The 13,098-nt window shown below is 46.6% G+C and overlaps 1 protein-coding gene across 2 annotated transcripts in view; it reads right to left on the minus strand.

Annotated features, from left to right (window-relative positions):
• vps52 (VPS52 subunit of GARP complex) overlaps window positions 1-12,877 on the minus strand; it is a 95,698-nt gene extending 82,821 nt beyond the window's left edge. Inside the window, exons 1-3 of one of the 2 annotated variants that reach the window (XM_063047866.1) lie at window positions 12,749-12,877; window positions 7,096-7,183; window positions 2,873-2,925 (exon numbers count right to left, since the gene is read on the minus strand). In XM_063047866.1, the coding sequence (XP_062903936.1) occupies window positions 2,873-2,925; window positions 7,096-7,183; window positions 12,749-12,829 (222 nt within the window). In that variant the 5' untranslated portion in view covers window positions 12,830-12,877. Of the gene's footprint in view, window positions 1-2,872; window positions 2,926-7,095; window positions 7,184-12,730 lie in introns of both variants that reach the window. The other variant, XM_063047867.1, reaches the window with a different exon arrangement.
• Window positions 12,878-13,098: the final 221 nt, after the last annotated feature.

The raw sequence follows: 13,098 nt of genomic DNA on the forward strand, positions 1-13,098 counted from the left end.
CGCTCCGTCCGCCACAACAGACAGGATCTCCCGGTAGCCACCCACTTCAACTCTGCTTCCCACTCCCATTTAGATATGTCCATACATGGCCTCCTCTACTGCCATCATGAGGCTAAACTCAGGTTGGAGGAGCAACACCTCATATACTGTCTAGGTAGTCTCCAGCCCCTCGGTATGAACATAGAATTCTCCAACTTCCGGTAATTCCCTCCCCCTCCCTTCCCCTATCCCTATGTCACTCTGCCCCCTCCCCCAGCTGCCTATCACCTCCCTCATGGTTCCGCCTCCTTCTACTACCCATTGTGCTTTCCCTTATTCCTTCTTCACCTTTCCTGTCTATCCCCTCCCTGCCTCCCCACCCCACCCCTTTATCTTTCCCCTTACTGGTTTTTCACCTGGAACCTACCAGCCTTCTCCTTCCCACTCTCCCCCCACCTTCTTTATAGGGCCTCTGCCCCTTCCCCCTACAGTCCTGACGAAGGATTCTGGCCCGAAACGTTGACTGATCGTTTCCACGGATGCTGCCCGATCTGCTGAGTTTCTCCAGCGTGTTGTGAGTGTTGCCTTGAACCCAGCATCTGCAGAGTATTTTGTGTTTAGGAAGGAGGTACAGGAGCCTCAGGACTCACACCTCCAGGTTCAGGAACAGTCATTGCCCTTCAACCATCAGAAGCCACCACCCAGGATGTGCTCTCATCTCACTGCTGCCACCATCAGGCAGGAGGTACCGGAGCCTCCGGACCCACACTCCCAGGTTCAGGAACAGTTATCACCCCTCAACTATCAGGCTCCTGAACCAGAGAAGATAACTCCACTCATCCCAACACTTACCTGTCTCCACAATCTACAGACTCACTTTCAAGGATTCTTCATCTTGTGTGGAAGGGAGGGGAGCCGGGGGGGTGGGGGGACTTTGGGGTTCTTACATTTAACGGTCATTCATTCTTTGGGGCACTTCTCTGTTTCTGTGGATGGTTGCGGAGTGAAAGCATCTCAGGATGTATATTGTATAATTTCTCTGACATGAAATTGGACCTTTGAACCTTTGATTTTGTTTGTGTTTTTTTCTTTGTACGTACTAGAATGCCTGTCAGAAAAGTAATCTCATCGGGTATCTGGTGACATATATGTACTTTCACTATCCAGGCCTTGCTCTCTTCTCGTTAATACCATCGGGCCTTAGGTCCCACACCACCAAATTTGGGAACAGTTACCTGAACCAGTACAGATAACTTCACTCACCACAGCTCTGAACTGATCCTGTGACCTACAGACTCACTTTCAGACACTCTTTATAACTTCTGCTCTCAGTATTATTTTTATTTGCAGTTTGTCTTCTTAGAGAAATAGAGGACTACACGGTCGGGTAATTCTAGGCGGTTTCTAGAGTAGGTTCATGGTCAGCACAACATTGTGGGCCAAAGGGCTTGTAATGTGCTGTAGATTTCTATGTTTCTAAACATTGGTTGTTTCTTTGTTCATATATAGATTTTAAAAATTTTTTTATTGTATTTCCTGTTTTCTTGTGAATGCCTGCAGGGGCCTGAATCTCGATATACTATATAGTAACAGATAAGTACTCTGATAATAAATTTATTTTGAACTCAAATCTGGACATAGTCACTGCAACAACTGACGGACTCACCCCATCTTAACCCCCTGCACCCTCTGTGGTGTTCAGGAAAGACACCAGCATGGACAGAGAATGGCTGATCAGCAGCAGGCAAAGAGTGGGAACAAAGGGCTCCTCTTCAGATTGACTATGATGTTCTACTGGTGTCTGTGTTGGGACCGCTTCTTTTTACATTATATTTCAATGACTTGGATGATGAAATTGATGGCCCTGTGGCCAAGTTTGCATACCATATGAAGATAAGTGGATGAGAAGATAGTTTTGAGGAAGTAGAGAGGTTACAGAAGGAATTAAACACATTAGGAGAATGGGAAAAGAGGTGGCAGTTGGAATATAGTGTCCGCAAGTGTATGGTATGGGAGGGGAGAGGGGAAGGAATAAAAACTCAGACTACTTTCTAAACAGGAAGAGAATTCAAAAATCTGAAGTTCGAAGGGATTAGGGAGCCCTTGGGCAGGTGAATCGGTGGTGAGGAAGGTACATGTGATGTTAGCATTCATTTCAAGAGGATTGCAATATAAAAGCAAGGATCTAATGCTGAAGCTGTATGGGGCATTGGAGAATTGTGAGTAGTTTTGGACCACTTGTCTCAGAAAGGAAGTGCTGACATTGGGACAGGGAGGGGTCATGAGAATGATTCTGTGAATGAAAGGCTTGTCATAGATTGCGCTTGTCCTCACTGGAGTTTAGAAGAAGGATGGGGAGATCTTATTGAAACCTATTGAATATTGAAAGACCTAGACAGAGTGGATGTGATTTTTCCACTGATGTGGGAGTCTAGGACCAGAGGGCAAAGCCTCAAAATAGAGGGATGCCCAAATAGAATAGAGGAATTTCTTTAGCCAGAGGGTGGTGAATCTGTGGAATTCATTTGCACAGGCAGCTGTGGAGGCCAGGTCACTGGGTGCATTTAAGGAGGAGACTGATGGGTTCTTGATTAGTGAAAGGTTATGGGAAGAAGGGGTGAGAGGGAACTGGATCAGCCATGATGAAAGGGCAAAGTAGATTTGATAGGCCTAATTCTTCTCCTATCTCTTCTAGGTTTTTGGTCAGACAAGCTTCATAAATTCTTTCCAATCCTGATGAAAGGTGTTGGCCCAAGACATCAACACTTTACTCCTCTCCACAGATGCTGCCTAACCTAGTCTGTTCCCTCAGCATTTTTATGTGTTATCTGAACTCTTTGCAGAGTTCCTTACTGGCAAACTTCACCAGCTGTGTCCCATCTTGAAAACGTACCGTCTTTAATGCTTCCTTCACGAGCTCATCCTCCAGATTGGCTTGTATGTGTGCTGCAACATGAAACAAAACAGCTTAGAAGATGGAATCTCAGGCTTGGAGGAAAGTTAAAACTCAAGATTGCTTAATATAATTGCCAGTACACAATTGTAAAGGAGATCAAAATAATTGTTACTCAGATCTGATGCAGCACAAAAAAAACAGTAAGATAACGAACACAATAAATATAAACAACAGGAATTCTGCAGATGCTGGAAATTCAAGCAACACACATCAAAGTTGCTGGTGAACGCAGCAGGCCAGGCAGCATCTCTAGGAAGAAGTACAGTCGACGTTTCAGGCCGAGACCCTAATCCTGACGAAGGGTCTCGGCCTGAAACGTCGACTGTACCTCTTCCTAGAGATGCTGCCTGACAATAAATATAAGATAGCTTATGTATATAGATTAATTGTATAGCAGGCACAGGGCTATGGTCTGGGTGCATGTCCATGGGAGTAGGCAGTTTAAATGGTTCATCATGGACTAGTTGCTGTATGGCCTTTTTCTGTGCTGTACTAATCTATAACTTTATGCTCATAAAACACTGGAGTGTCTGTACATAATGTGACTGACAGGAAATGATGAAGTGATGGTAATTGGAGGTGTGATGGGGGGGGTTAGTGGGTGGAGGTGTTGATCAGTCTTACTTCTTGGGGAAAGTAACTGTTTTTGAGTCTGGTGGTCCTGGCGTGGATGCTCCGTAGCCTCCTCCCCGATGGGAGAAGGACAAACAGGGTGGGTGGGATATACGTCCTTGACGGCAGGTAGGCTGGTGCTGTTGAGTAGTTTGAAATACCAGTTGTGGAGCCTCCCTGTCCACTGCAGTGCAGTTTCTATACGGTGCACTAATGCAACTTGTTAGGAAGTTCTCTACTGCACATCTGTAAAAGGAGTGAATAGAGATGTGCAAAGTCCAACTCTCTTCAGTCTCCTCACAGAGTGGAGGTGTTGGTGAGCTTTCCTGATTGTTCTGGGACCATAACACAAGTTAATAAGTGACAGCAGTGGTGCAAAAACTAACTGAAAAGAATGAGTTCTTAGATCGCAAGGAATCCCAGTCTGCCAGGAAAGCCAGCTTCTCTCCACAGTTTACCCTTCCTGCTGCTTCGGAAGAGCAGCCAAAGTACCTAAAGACCCCTCCCACCCTTCAAGAAGGCAGCATCTATCATAAGGTACCCTCACCACCCTGGACATGCCGCCTTCTCATTGGGGAGGAGATACAGGTGCCCAAAGATGCACACTCAGTGTTTTAGAAACAGCTTCCTCCCCTCAACCATCAGATTTCTGAACTGTCCATGAACACTACCCCACTATTCATCTCTTGCACTATTTTATATTTTATCGTATCTTATCTTATTTTTTTACATAGCGTCCTGTGCAGAAACCTCAGCTTTGCTCCCATCAGATTTACAAACTCGCTCTCTGCTCCACATTGACAAATACAGTACCATGCAAAAGTACTTCTGCATAGTATTGTATGTCTTGCACTGCTGCCACAAAACAACAAATTTCACAACGCACATCAGTGATAATAAACATGATTCTAACTCCAATGGGGAGAAGATGCAAAAGCTTGAAAAGACATGCACTGCTGGACTCAAAGACAGCTTCAATCTTGCTCTTCGAACACTGTTAAATGGACGTCTTCAATGATGAGGTGAACTGTCAATCTCTCAAACTACCTTATTATGGTCCTTGCCCTTTCTCTGTAAGGTAACACGACACTCAAACCAATTTCCCTCAGGATCAATAAAGCATGACTATGACTCTGCATTTTGGTGCTACTTTTCCCCTGCTATTACTCCTCAATCATCAGGCTCTTGAACAAGAGAGGATAACCTCGCTCAACTTCACTCACCTCAACAATAAACTGATCCTAGAACCTATGGATTCACTTTCTTCATCTCATGTTATTATTTATTTATTTATTATTACTACCTTTTTTTGCACGTTTGTTGTCTTTTGTAAATTGGTTGTTTGTCTGTCTTGTTGGGCACGGTCTTCAATTGGTTCTTCTTTATTAATCTCGTGGTAGAACGTGGAGCAGCCCTTCTGGCCCTCCCAGCAACCCCGTCAGAACCAAAATTCTATTCCATTCTGTTTCCTTGTATTTACTGTGAATGCCCACAAGTAAATGAATCTGAGGGTTGGATATGGTGGTAAAAAGGCAGAACCCATCATTAAGGACCCCCACCACCCAGGTCAGGCCTTGGTCTTATTGCTACCCTCAGGAAGGAGGGACAGAAGAGTGAAGGCGCACTCAACCATTCAATAACAGCTTCTTCCCCTCCACTATCAGTTTTCTGAACGCATGAACACAACCTCACTACATTTTTCCAATTTCTATTTCTGCACTATTTATTTAATCCAACCATTTTAGATATACATATATGTGTGTATGGTTTTTAAACAGCAATTCGTGATGGTTCTTTATTATTATACATTGCAATGTACTGCTGATGAAACTTAACGAATTTCATGACACATGCCGGTGATATTAAACCTGATTCCGATTCTGCTGTACGTACAGTGACAATAAATTAACTTTGAACTTTGATGTGCTGATGTTTGGAATGATCTGTACGGATGCCTTGCAAAACAAAGAATATAAAACAGCCCAGCGTAGGGCAGGCCGTTCGGCCCACCAGGTTGTGCTGGTCTTCGTGCCACTTTGCACTAAATGCACTTCCCCGTCTATCATTCACATCCCTCCATTCCTCTCATATTCATGTGTCTGTCTAAAACTCTCTTCAATTCCACCAAGCTGCCTGCTTCTACTAATACCCCTGCCACCTATCACTCTCCGTGTAAAAAAAACTCCCTCCTCCAACCACTAAAGCACGCTCTCCAGTGTTTAATATTTCTCCCCGGGGAAAGAGTACGACTGTCACCCTTAATTTTAAAAACCTTTAACAGGGTCTCTCCTCAGCCTCCAACACTCTCGGTTTGTCCCACTTCTAATAGCTGCTGTCAGGATGCAGAAGCACATCTGCACCCTCTCTACAATCTTCACTGCATCTTGGTACATGTGACATTAATGAGAAAAGAGAAATTATTATTTACAATTTACAGCAAGGCATTTGATGAGGTACCCCATGCAAGGCTTATGAGAAAGTAAGGAGGCATGGGATCCAAGGGGAACTTGCTTTGTGGATCAAGAACTGGCTTGCCCACAGAAGGCAAAGAGTGGTTGTAGATGGGTCATATTCTGCATGGAGGTCGGTGACCAGTGGTGTGCCTCAGGGATCTGTTCTAGGACCCCTACTCTTCGTGATGTTTATAAATGACCTGGATGAGGAAGTGGAGGGATGGGTTAGTAAGTTTGCTGATGACACAAAGGTTGGAGCTGTTGTGGATAGTGTGGAGGGCTGTCAGAGGTTACAGCAGGACATTGATAGGTTGCAAAACTGGTCTGAGAAGTGGCAGATGGAGTTCAACCCAGGTAAGTGTGAAGTGGTTCATTTTGGTAGGTGAAATATGATGGCAGAATATAGCATAAATGGTAAGACTCTTGGCAGTGTGGAGGATCAGAGGGATTTTGGGGTCCGAGTCCATAGGACGCTCAAAGCAGCTGCGCAGGTTGACTCTGTGGTTAAGAAGGCGTACAGTATTTTGGCCTTTATCAATCGTGGAATTGAATTTAGGAGCTGAGAGGTAATGTTGCAGCTATATAGGACCCTGGTCAGACCCCATTTGGAGTACTGTGCTCAGTTTTGGTCACCTCACTACAGGAAGCATGTGGAAGCCATAGAAAGGGGGCAGAGGAGATTTACAAGGACGTTGCCTTGTAAAATTGCCACAATCAGCTGTGGAGGCCAAATCATTGAGTATATTTAAAGTGGAGGTTGATAGGTTCTAGATTAATCAAACTGTCAAAGGTTATGGGGATAAGGTAGGAGAATGGGTCGAGAGGGATAATAAATCAGAGAAGATGGAATGGCAAAACAGACTCAATGGTTCCTATGTCTTATTATCGTTAAACTAATATACTTAAGTAAATGTACCGACAGAAAATGGTGATAATTTGTTTACTCATAAAGTGACTGCAATATCCAACAGTAAACCTGCTGCCTGTCCAGACAATTCTACAATCAGCAAAAAGGCTTTTATTAAGAAAAAAATTGTTAAGGCGGAATCAGCCAGCAAGTGACACAGTGTTATGCTCAGGAGAAACGGTACTCACTGTCAACTTCATCGAGAATAAACTCATCAGAGGTTATGTCCAGTTCACCCAGAGCGAGCTCGCTACCGTCCACCTGACTCCTCTCCCCCTGCACAGGAGAAAACACAGACACAAGATTCAGCAGATGCTGGAAATCCAGAGCAACACACACAAAATGCTGGAGGAACTCAGCATCATCTATGGCGCTGGGAAGGTGGATGGGTGAGGGGGGAACGAGGTGGGAAATTGAGGAGATAGGTAGAAGAAGCAAAGATTGAAGATTTTTTTGAGCAGCAGCCAATCGAGGATCCAAAGTGCGAGAAGACCTAGCTCACTTGGGTTTGCTGATTGAACACATAAGGCAGTGACTCGCGGCAGAGTGCTGTTTTCAGCAGCGGCAAATCGAAGATCGAAGTGTGGGAAGACGGAGCTCACTCACGTTTGCCGATTGAGTACACAAGGCATTGACTCACAGCAGACTGGTGTTTTGAGCAGAGGCCAATCAGCGACTAGGATTGATTGGTAAGAACAAATTAAAATAAGGTAGGGGCAAGCGAAGCGACTATAGTGTGAGTGGGCAGGGATAGACTGGGGATTTTGAGGGCTTCAGCTCTTCGAGGCTTCAGTGAGGAGAGTCTTGAGTGAGAGCTGTAGGTAGATCTTTTCCCCACAGTTTATTTATTGCTTTTCCTTCTTTGGATTATGAAGACGCACAGTCCTCTTTTATTGCCATTTAGTAATGCATGCATTAAGAAATGATACAATATTTTATACAATATTTATATTTGTTTCATTAGAACGGTAAGGATGCCAGGGAGGCTAGAATGTTTCTCTTGCCGGATATGGGAAGGCAAGGAGACCTCCGGTGTCCCTGACAACTACACCCGCAAGAAGCGCAGGTAGTTACAGCAAAGGCGCAGGACACAGGAAACTGGGTGACAGTCAGGAAGGGGAAAGAGGTTAAGGAGCCAGTGCAGAGTACCCCGTGGCCATCCCCCTTCAACAGCAAGTATGTCATTTTGGACACTGCTGGGGTGAATGACCTAGCAGAATAAAGTCACAGCGGTCAGGTCTCTGGCACTGAGTCCGGCTCTGTGCCTCAGAAGGAAATGGGCGAGCTAAACAGGGGATTCGTTAGTAAGGGAATAGATAGTAGGTTCTGTGGGACGAATGAGATTTCCCGATGGTATGATGACCCCAGGTGCCAGGGTCCAGGGCATCCCGGATCGAGTCCTCAGCATTCTTAAGTAGGAAGTTGAGCAGCCCGAGGTCGTGGTCCAAGTAGGTGCCAATGACATAGGTAGAAACGTGAAGTGGTTCTGCAAACTGAGTTCAGGGAGTTAGATGCCAGGTTAAAGGGTAGGACATCCAGGGTCATGAAATCAGGATTTTTTACCCGAGCCATATGCTAGCAAGGCCAGAAATAGGAAGATCATACAATTTAACACGTGGCTAAGGAGTTGGTATTGGAGGGCAGACGTCAAGTTTTTGGATCACTGTGCTCTCTTCTAACAAAGGTGGGACCTGTACAGAAGAGACTGTTTGCAGCTGAACTGAAGGGTCCTAGCGGGTATGTTTGATGGTGCTGCACGGTGGTGGGGGTGGGGGGGGGGTAGTGAAACTATAGTTGCAGGGAGATGGTAAGATGGTAACCAGAGTGCCAGAACAGGTAGTGGAGAGGTTGTGGAGACAGATATTGTTAAGCCCTCAAAGTCAGGAATTGAAAAGTTGAGCATGGTGCAAATAATGTCCTGAGCTGCACGTACTTCAATGCAAGAAGTATCGTAGGAAAGGTGGGTGAGCTCAGGGAAATGATCAACACCTAGAATTATGATATTGTGGCTATTAGTGAGACTTGGTTACAGGATGGGCAGGACTATTAGCTCAATATTCTGGGGTTCCATTGTTTTACACGTGACAGAGCAGGAGGGATTAAAGGGGGAAAGGTGGCAGTACTAGTCAGGGAAGCTGTCAAGGAAGTGCTCAGTCAGGGAAGTTGAAGAACTCGTCTATGATGCTTGATGGGTGGAACTGAGAAATAAAAAAGGTATGACCATGTGAATGGGGCTATGTTATAGACCACCAACTAGTCCATGGGATTTAGAGGAACAGGTTTTGTTGCAAGAAACAAAAGGTTGTTAAAGGATGAGATTTTAACTTTCTGCTTATCGACTGGGACCCCCATTCAGTAAAAGGACTAGATGGGATACAGTTCGTCAAATGTATTGAGGAAAGTTTCCTTAATCAGTACATAAGAGTCTCAATGAGAGGGTGTGCAATACTTGATCTGCTATTAAGGAATGAGACAGGGCAGGTGACAAAGTTTGTGTAGGAAAACACTTTGCATCTAGTGATCATAATGCCATTAGTTTCAAGTAAAGATGGAAAAAGATAGGTCTGGGCCAGATGTTGAGATTCTAAATTGGAGAAAGGCCAATTTTGATGGTATCAGAAATGATCTGGCAAGACTGGTTTGGGACAGGCTGTTTTTTGGCAAAAGTGTACTTGGTAAGTGGGAGGCCTTCAAAAGTGAATTTTTGAGGGCACAAAGCTTGTATGTAGCCGTCAGAATAAAAACGTAAAGGTAACAGGTGTAGGCAACCTTTGTATTCAAGATATTGAGGCCCTGGTTAAAATAAATGGAGGAGCACAGCAAGCAGGAACAAGTGAGGTACTTATGCAGTATAAGAAATGTAAGAGAACACTGAAGAAAGAAATGAGCAGGGTGAAAAGAAGGCTTTTGTTGCCTTAGTGGACAAAGTGAAGGAAAAACCTAAGGGAGTCTACAGTTATGTTAAGAGCAAAGAGACAAAATTGGTCCTCTGGAAGGCCAGAATGGTAATCCATGCGTGAGGCCGAAACGGATGGGGGAGATCACAAGTGGATTTTTTCCATCTGTATTTACTTAGGAGACAGACACAGAGTCTATAGAAGTGAGGCAAAGCAGCATCAACTTCATTGACCCTATACAGACTACAGAGGAGGAGGCATTTGCTACCTTGAGGCAAATTAAAATGGATAAATCCACAGGTGCTCCCTTGGACCCTGCGGGAGGCAAGTGCAGAAATTGTAAGGGTCCTGGCAGAGATATTTAAATCATCCTTAGTGACAGGTGAGGTACCAGAAGACTGGAGGATATCTAATATTGTTCTGGTGTACAAGAAAGCCTCTAAAAATAAACCAGGAAATTATAGGCCTCTGAGCCTGACATCAGTGGTGGGAAAGTTACTGGAAGATATTCTAAGGGACTGGAGATATGAGTATTTGGACAGAAAGGGAATGGCTACGGATAGTCAGCAGGGCTTCGTGGGTGATAGGTCTTATGGAGTTTTCCGAGGAAGTTACTGGGAAAGTTGATGGAGGAAAGGCAGTGGATGTTGTCTACATGGGTTTTAGTAAGGCATCTGACAAGGTCCCGGATGGGAGGCTGGTCAAGAAGGTTCAGTCGTTCGGCGTTCAAGACAAGATAGTAAATTGGCTTTGTGGGAGAAGCCAGAGCGTGGTAGTAGTTGGTTGCCTCTCTGACTGAAAACTTGTGACCAGTGGAGTTCACAGGGATCAGTGCTGGGTCCGTTCTTCATCATCTATATCAATGATCTGGATCATAGTGTGGTTACCTGGACCAGCAGATTTCCAAATGGCACCAAGATTGGGGGTATTGTAGACAGCAAGGAAGACAATCAGAGCTTGCAGCGGGATGGGTTAATGGGGAGGTGCTGATCAGCCTTAGTACTTTGGGATATTAACTTATGAGTCTGGTGGTCCTGACATACACTGCCCTCTAAATTGTACAGATGCACATCTGCATAGACTGGAATGTCGCACACACACAGCTGGAATTGGACACAGCTCGAAAATGTTTACAAACATTCAAGATTTTCTTTGTTGCACTGTACGTCAAAATACCCTTACTAATGAAACCAAAGTACGTGATTTTTCAATTCTCATTGTAAATATTCACAGCATGCATACTACATAAAAAAATCCTCACCATCCCCAACAGCAGAGCGATCCCCTCCCTTAACACCTCCCCAACACAGTGACGATCCCTCCTCATCACCTCCCCAATACAGTGACGATCCCTCCTCACCAACTCCCCAACACAGTGACGATCCCTCCTCACCAACTCCCCAACACAGTGACGATCTCTCCTCACCAACTCCAACACAGTGACGATCCCTCCTCACCAACTCCAACAGTGACGATCCCTCCTCACCAACTCCAACACAGTGACGATCCCTCCTCACCAACTCCAACACAGTGACAATCCCTCCTCACCAACTCCCCAACACAGTGACGATCCCTCCTCACCAACTCCAACACAGTGACAATCCCTCCTCACCAACTCCAACACAGTGACGATCCCTCCTCACCAACTCCAACACAGTGACAATCCCTCCTCACCAACTCCCCAACACAGTGACGATCCCTCCTCACCAACTCCAACACAGTGACGATCCCTCCTCACCAACTCCAACACAGTGACGATCTCTCCTCACCACCTCCCCAACACAGTGACGATCCCTCCTCACCAACTCCAACACAGTGACAATCCCTCCTCACCAACTCCAACACAGTGACGATCCCTCCTCACCAACTCCAACACAGTGACAATCCCTCCTCACCAACTCCCCAACACAGTGACGATCCCTCCTCACCAACTCCCCAACACAGTGACGATCCCTCTTCATCACCTCCCCAACACAGTGACGATCCCTCCTCACCAACTCCAACACAGTGACAATCCCTCCTCACCAACTCCCCAACACAGTGACGATCCCTCCTCACCAACTCCCCAACACAGTGACGATCCCTCCTCATCACCTCCCCAACACAGTGACGATCCCTCCTCATCACCTCCCCAACACAGTGACGATCCCTCCTCACCAACTCCCCAACACAGTGACGATCCCTCCTCATCACCTCCCCAACACAGTGACGATCCCTCCTCACCAACTCCCCAACACAGTGACGATCCCTCCTCACCAACTCCAACACAGTGACAATCCCTCCTCACCAACTCCCCAACACAGTGACAATCCCTCCTCACCAACTCCCCAACACAGTGACGATCCCTCCTCATCACCTCCCCAACACAGTGACGATCCCTCCTCATCACCTCCCCAACACAGTGACGATCCCTCCTCACCAACTCCAACACAGTGACAATCCCTCCTCACCAACTCCAACACAGTGACGATCCCTCCTCACCACCTCCCCAATACAGTGACGATCCCTCCTCACCACCTCCCCAACACAGTGACGATCCCTCCTCACCAACTCCAACACAGTGACGATCCCTCCTCACCAACTCCAACACAGTGACGATCCCTCCCCAACACAGCTGTGATCCATTACTTCCTCCCCAACACTACGGTGATCCCTCCTCACTCCCTCCAACACCGCGACCATCCCTCCTCACCACCACCCTGACAACCGGCGATCCCTCCTGGTCTCCACAGCACCACGGCGATCCCTCACCACCCCAGCACAGTGGCGATCCCTACTCCCCTCCCCAACACCACCTCCAACACTTTGGCACTCCCTCAGCACCCGAGACTCCGCGGCGCTCCCTCATCTCCGCCCCACTACCCTGGCGCTCCCTCATCATCGCCTCCAACACCGCGGCGCTCCTTCACAATCACCCGTACCTCACCTGGACGCTGCTACCCACCTCCGTCGCCATTGCAGCCTCATCCGGGTGATCTGTCACCTCAGCGGAAAGACAACTGAAATTAACTACAGCTCCCAGCATTCCTCACCGCCATTCTGACGTAATGTCCGCCAGTTCTCTGGGACTCACGGCCTTCCTCGTTTCCCGTAGCCTGGGACTTTATTTTTGCTGCATCTCCACCCCTACTACCGGGGCTTTTCCGAGGCTGTCATATTACCCGACTTCAGCTCGGGTGCAGCAAAGAACTACAGCTGGCGTCCCTGGGAGAAGAGGCCTGTGAGTGGAGGTCCTGCGGCCGATAAAGCGCTGGGAGTGACGGCCAGTGTTCCGGATCCCTGCAGGGTAGTGAG

This window comes from Mobula hypostoma, chromosome 5 (assembly GCF_963921235.1).
Source record: "Mobula hypostoma chromosome 5, sMobHyp1.1, whole genome shotgun sequence".
NCBI lineage: Eukaryota > Metazoa > Chordata > Chondrichthyes > Myliobatiformes > Myliobatidae > Mobula > Mobula hypostoma.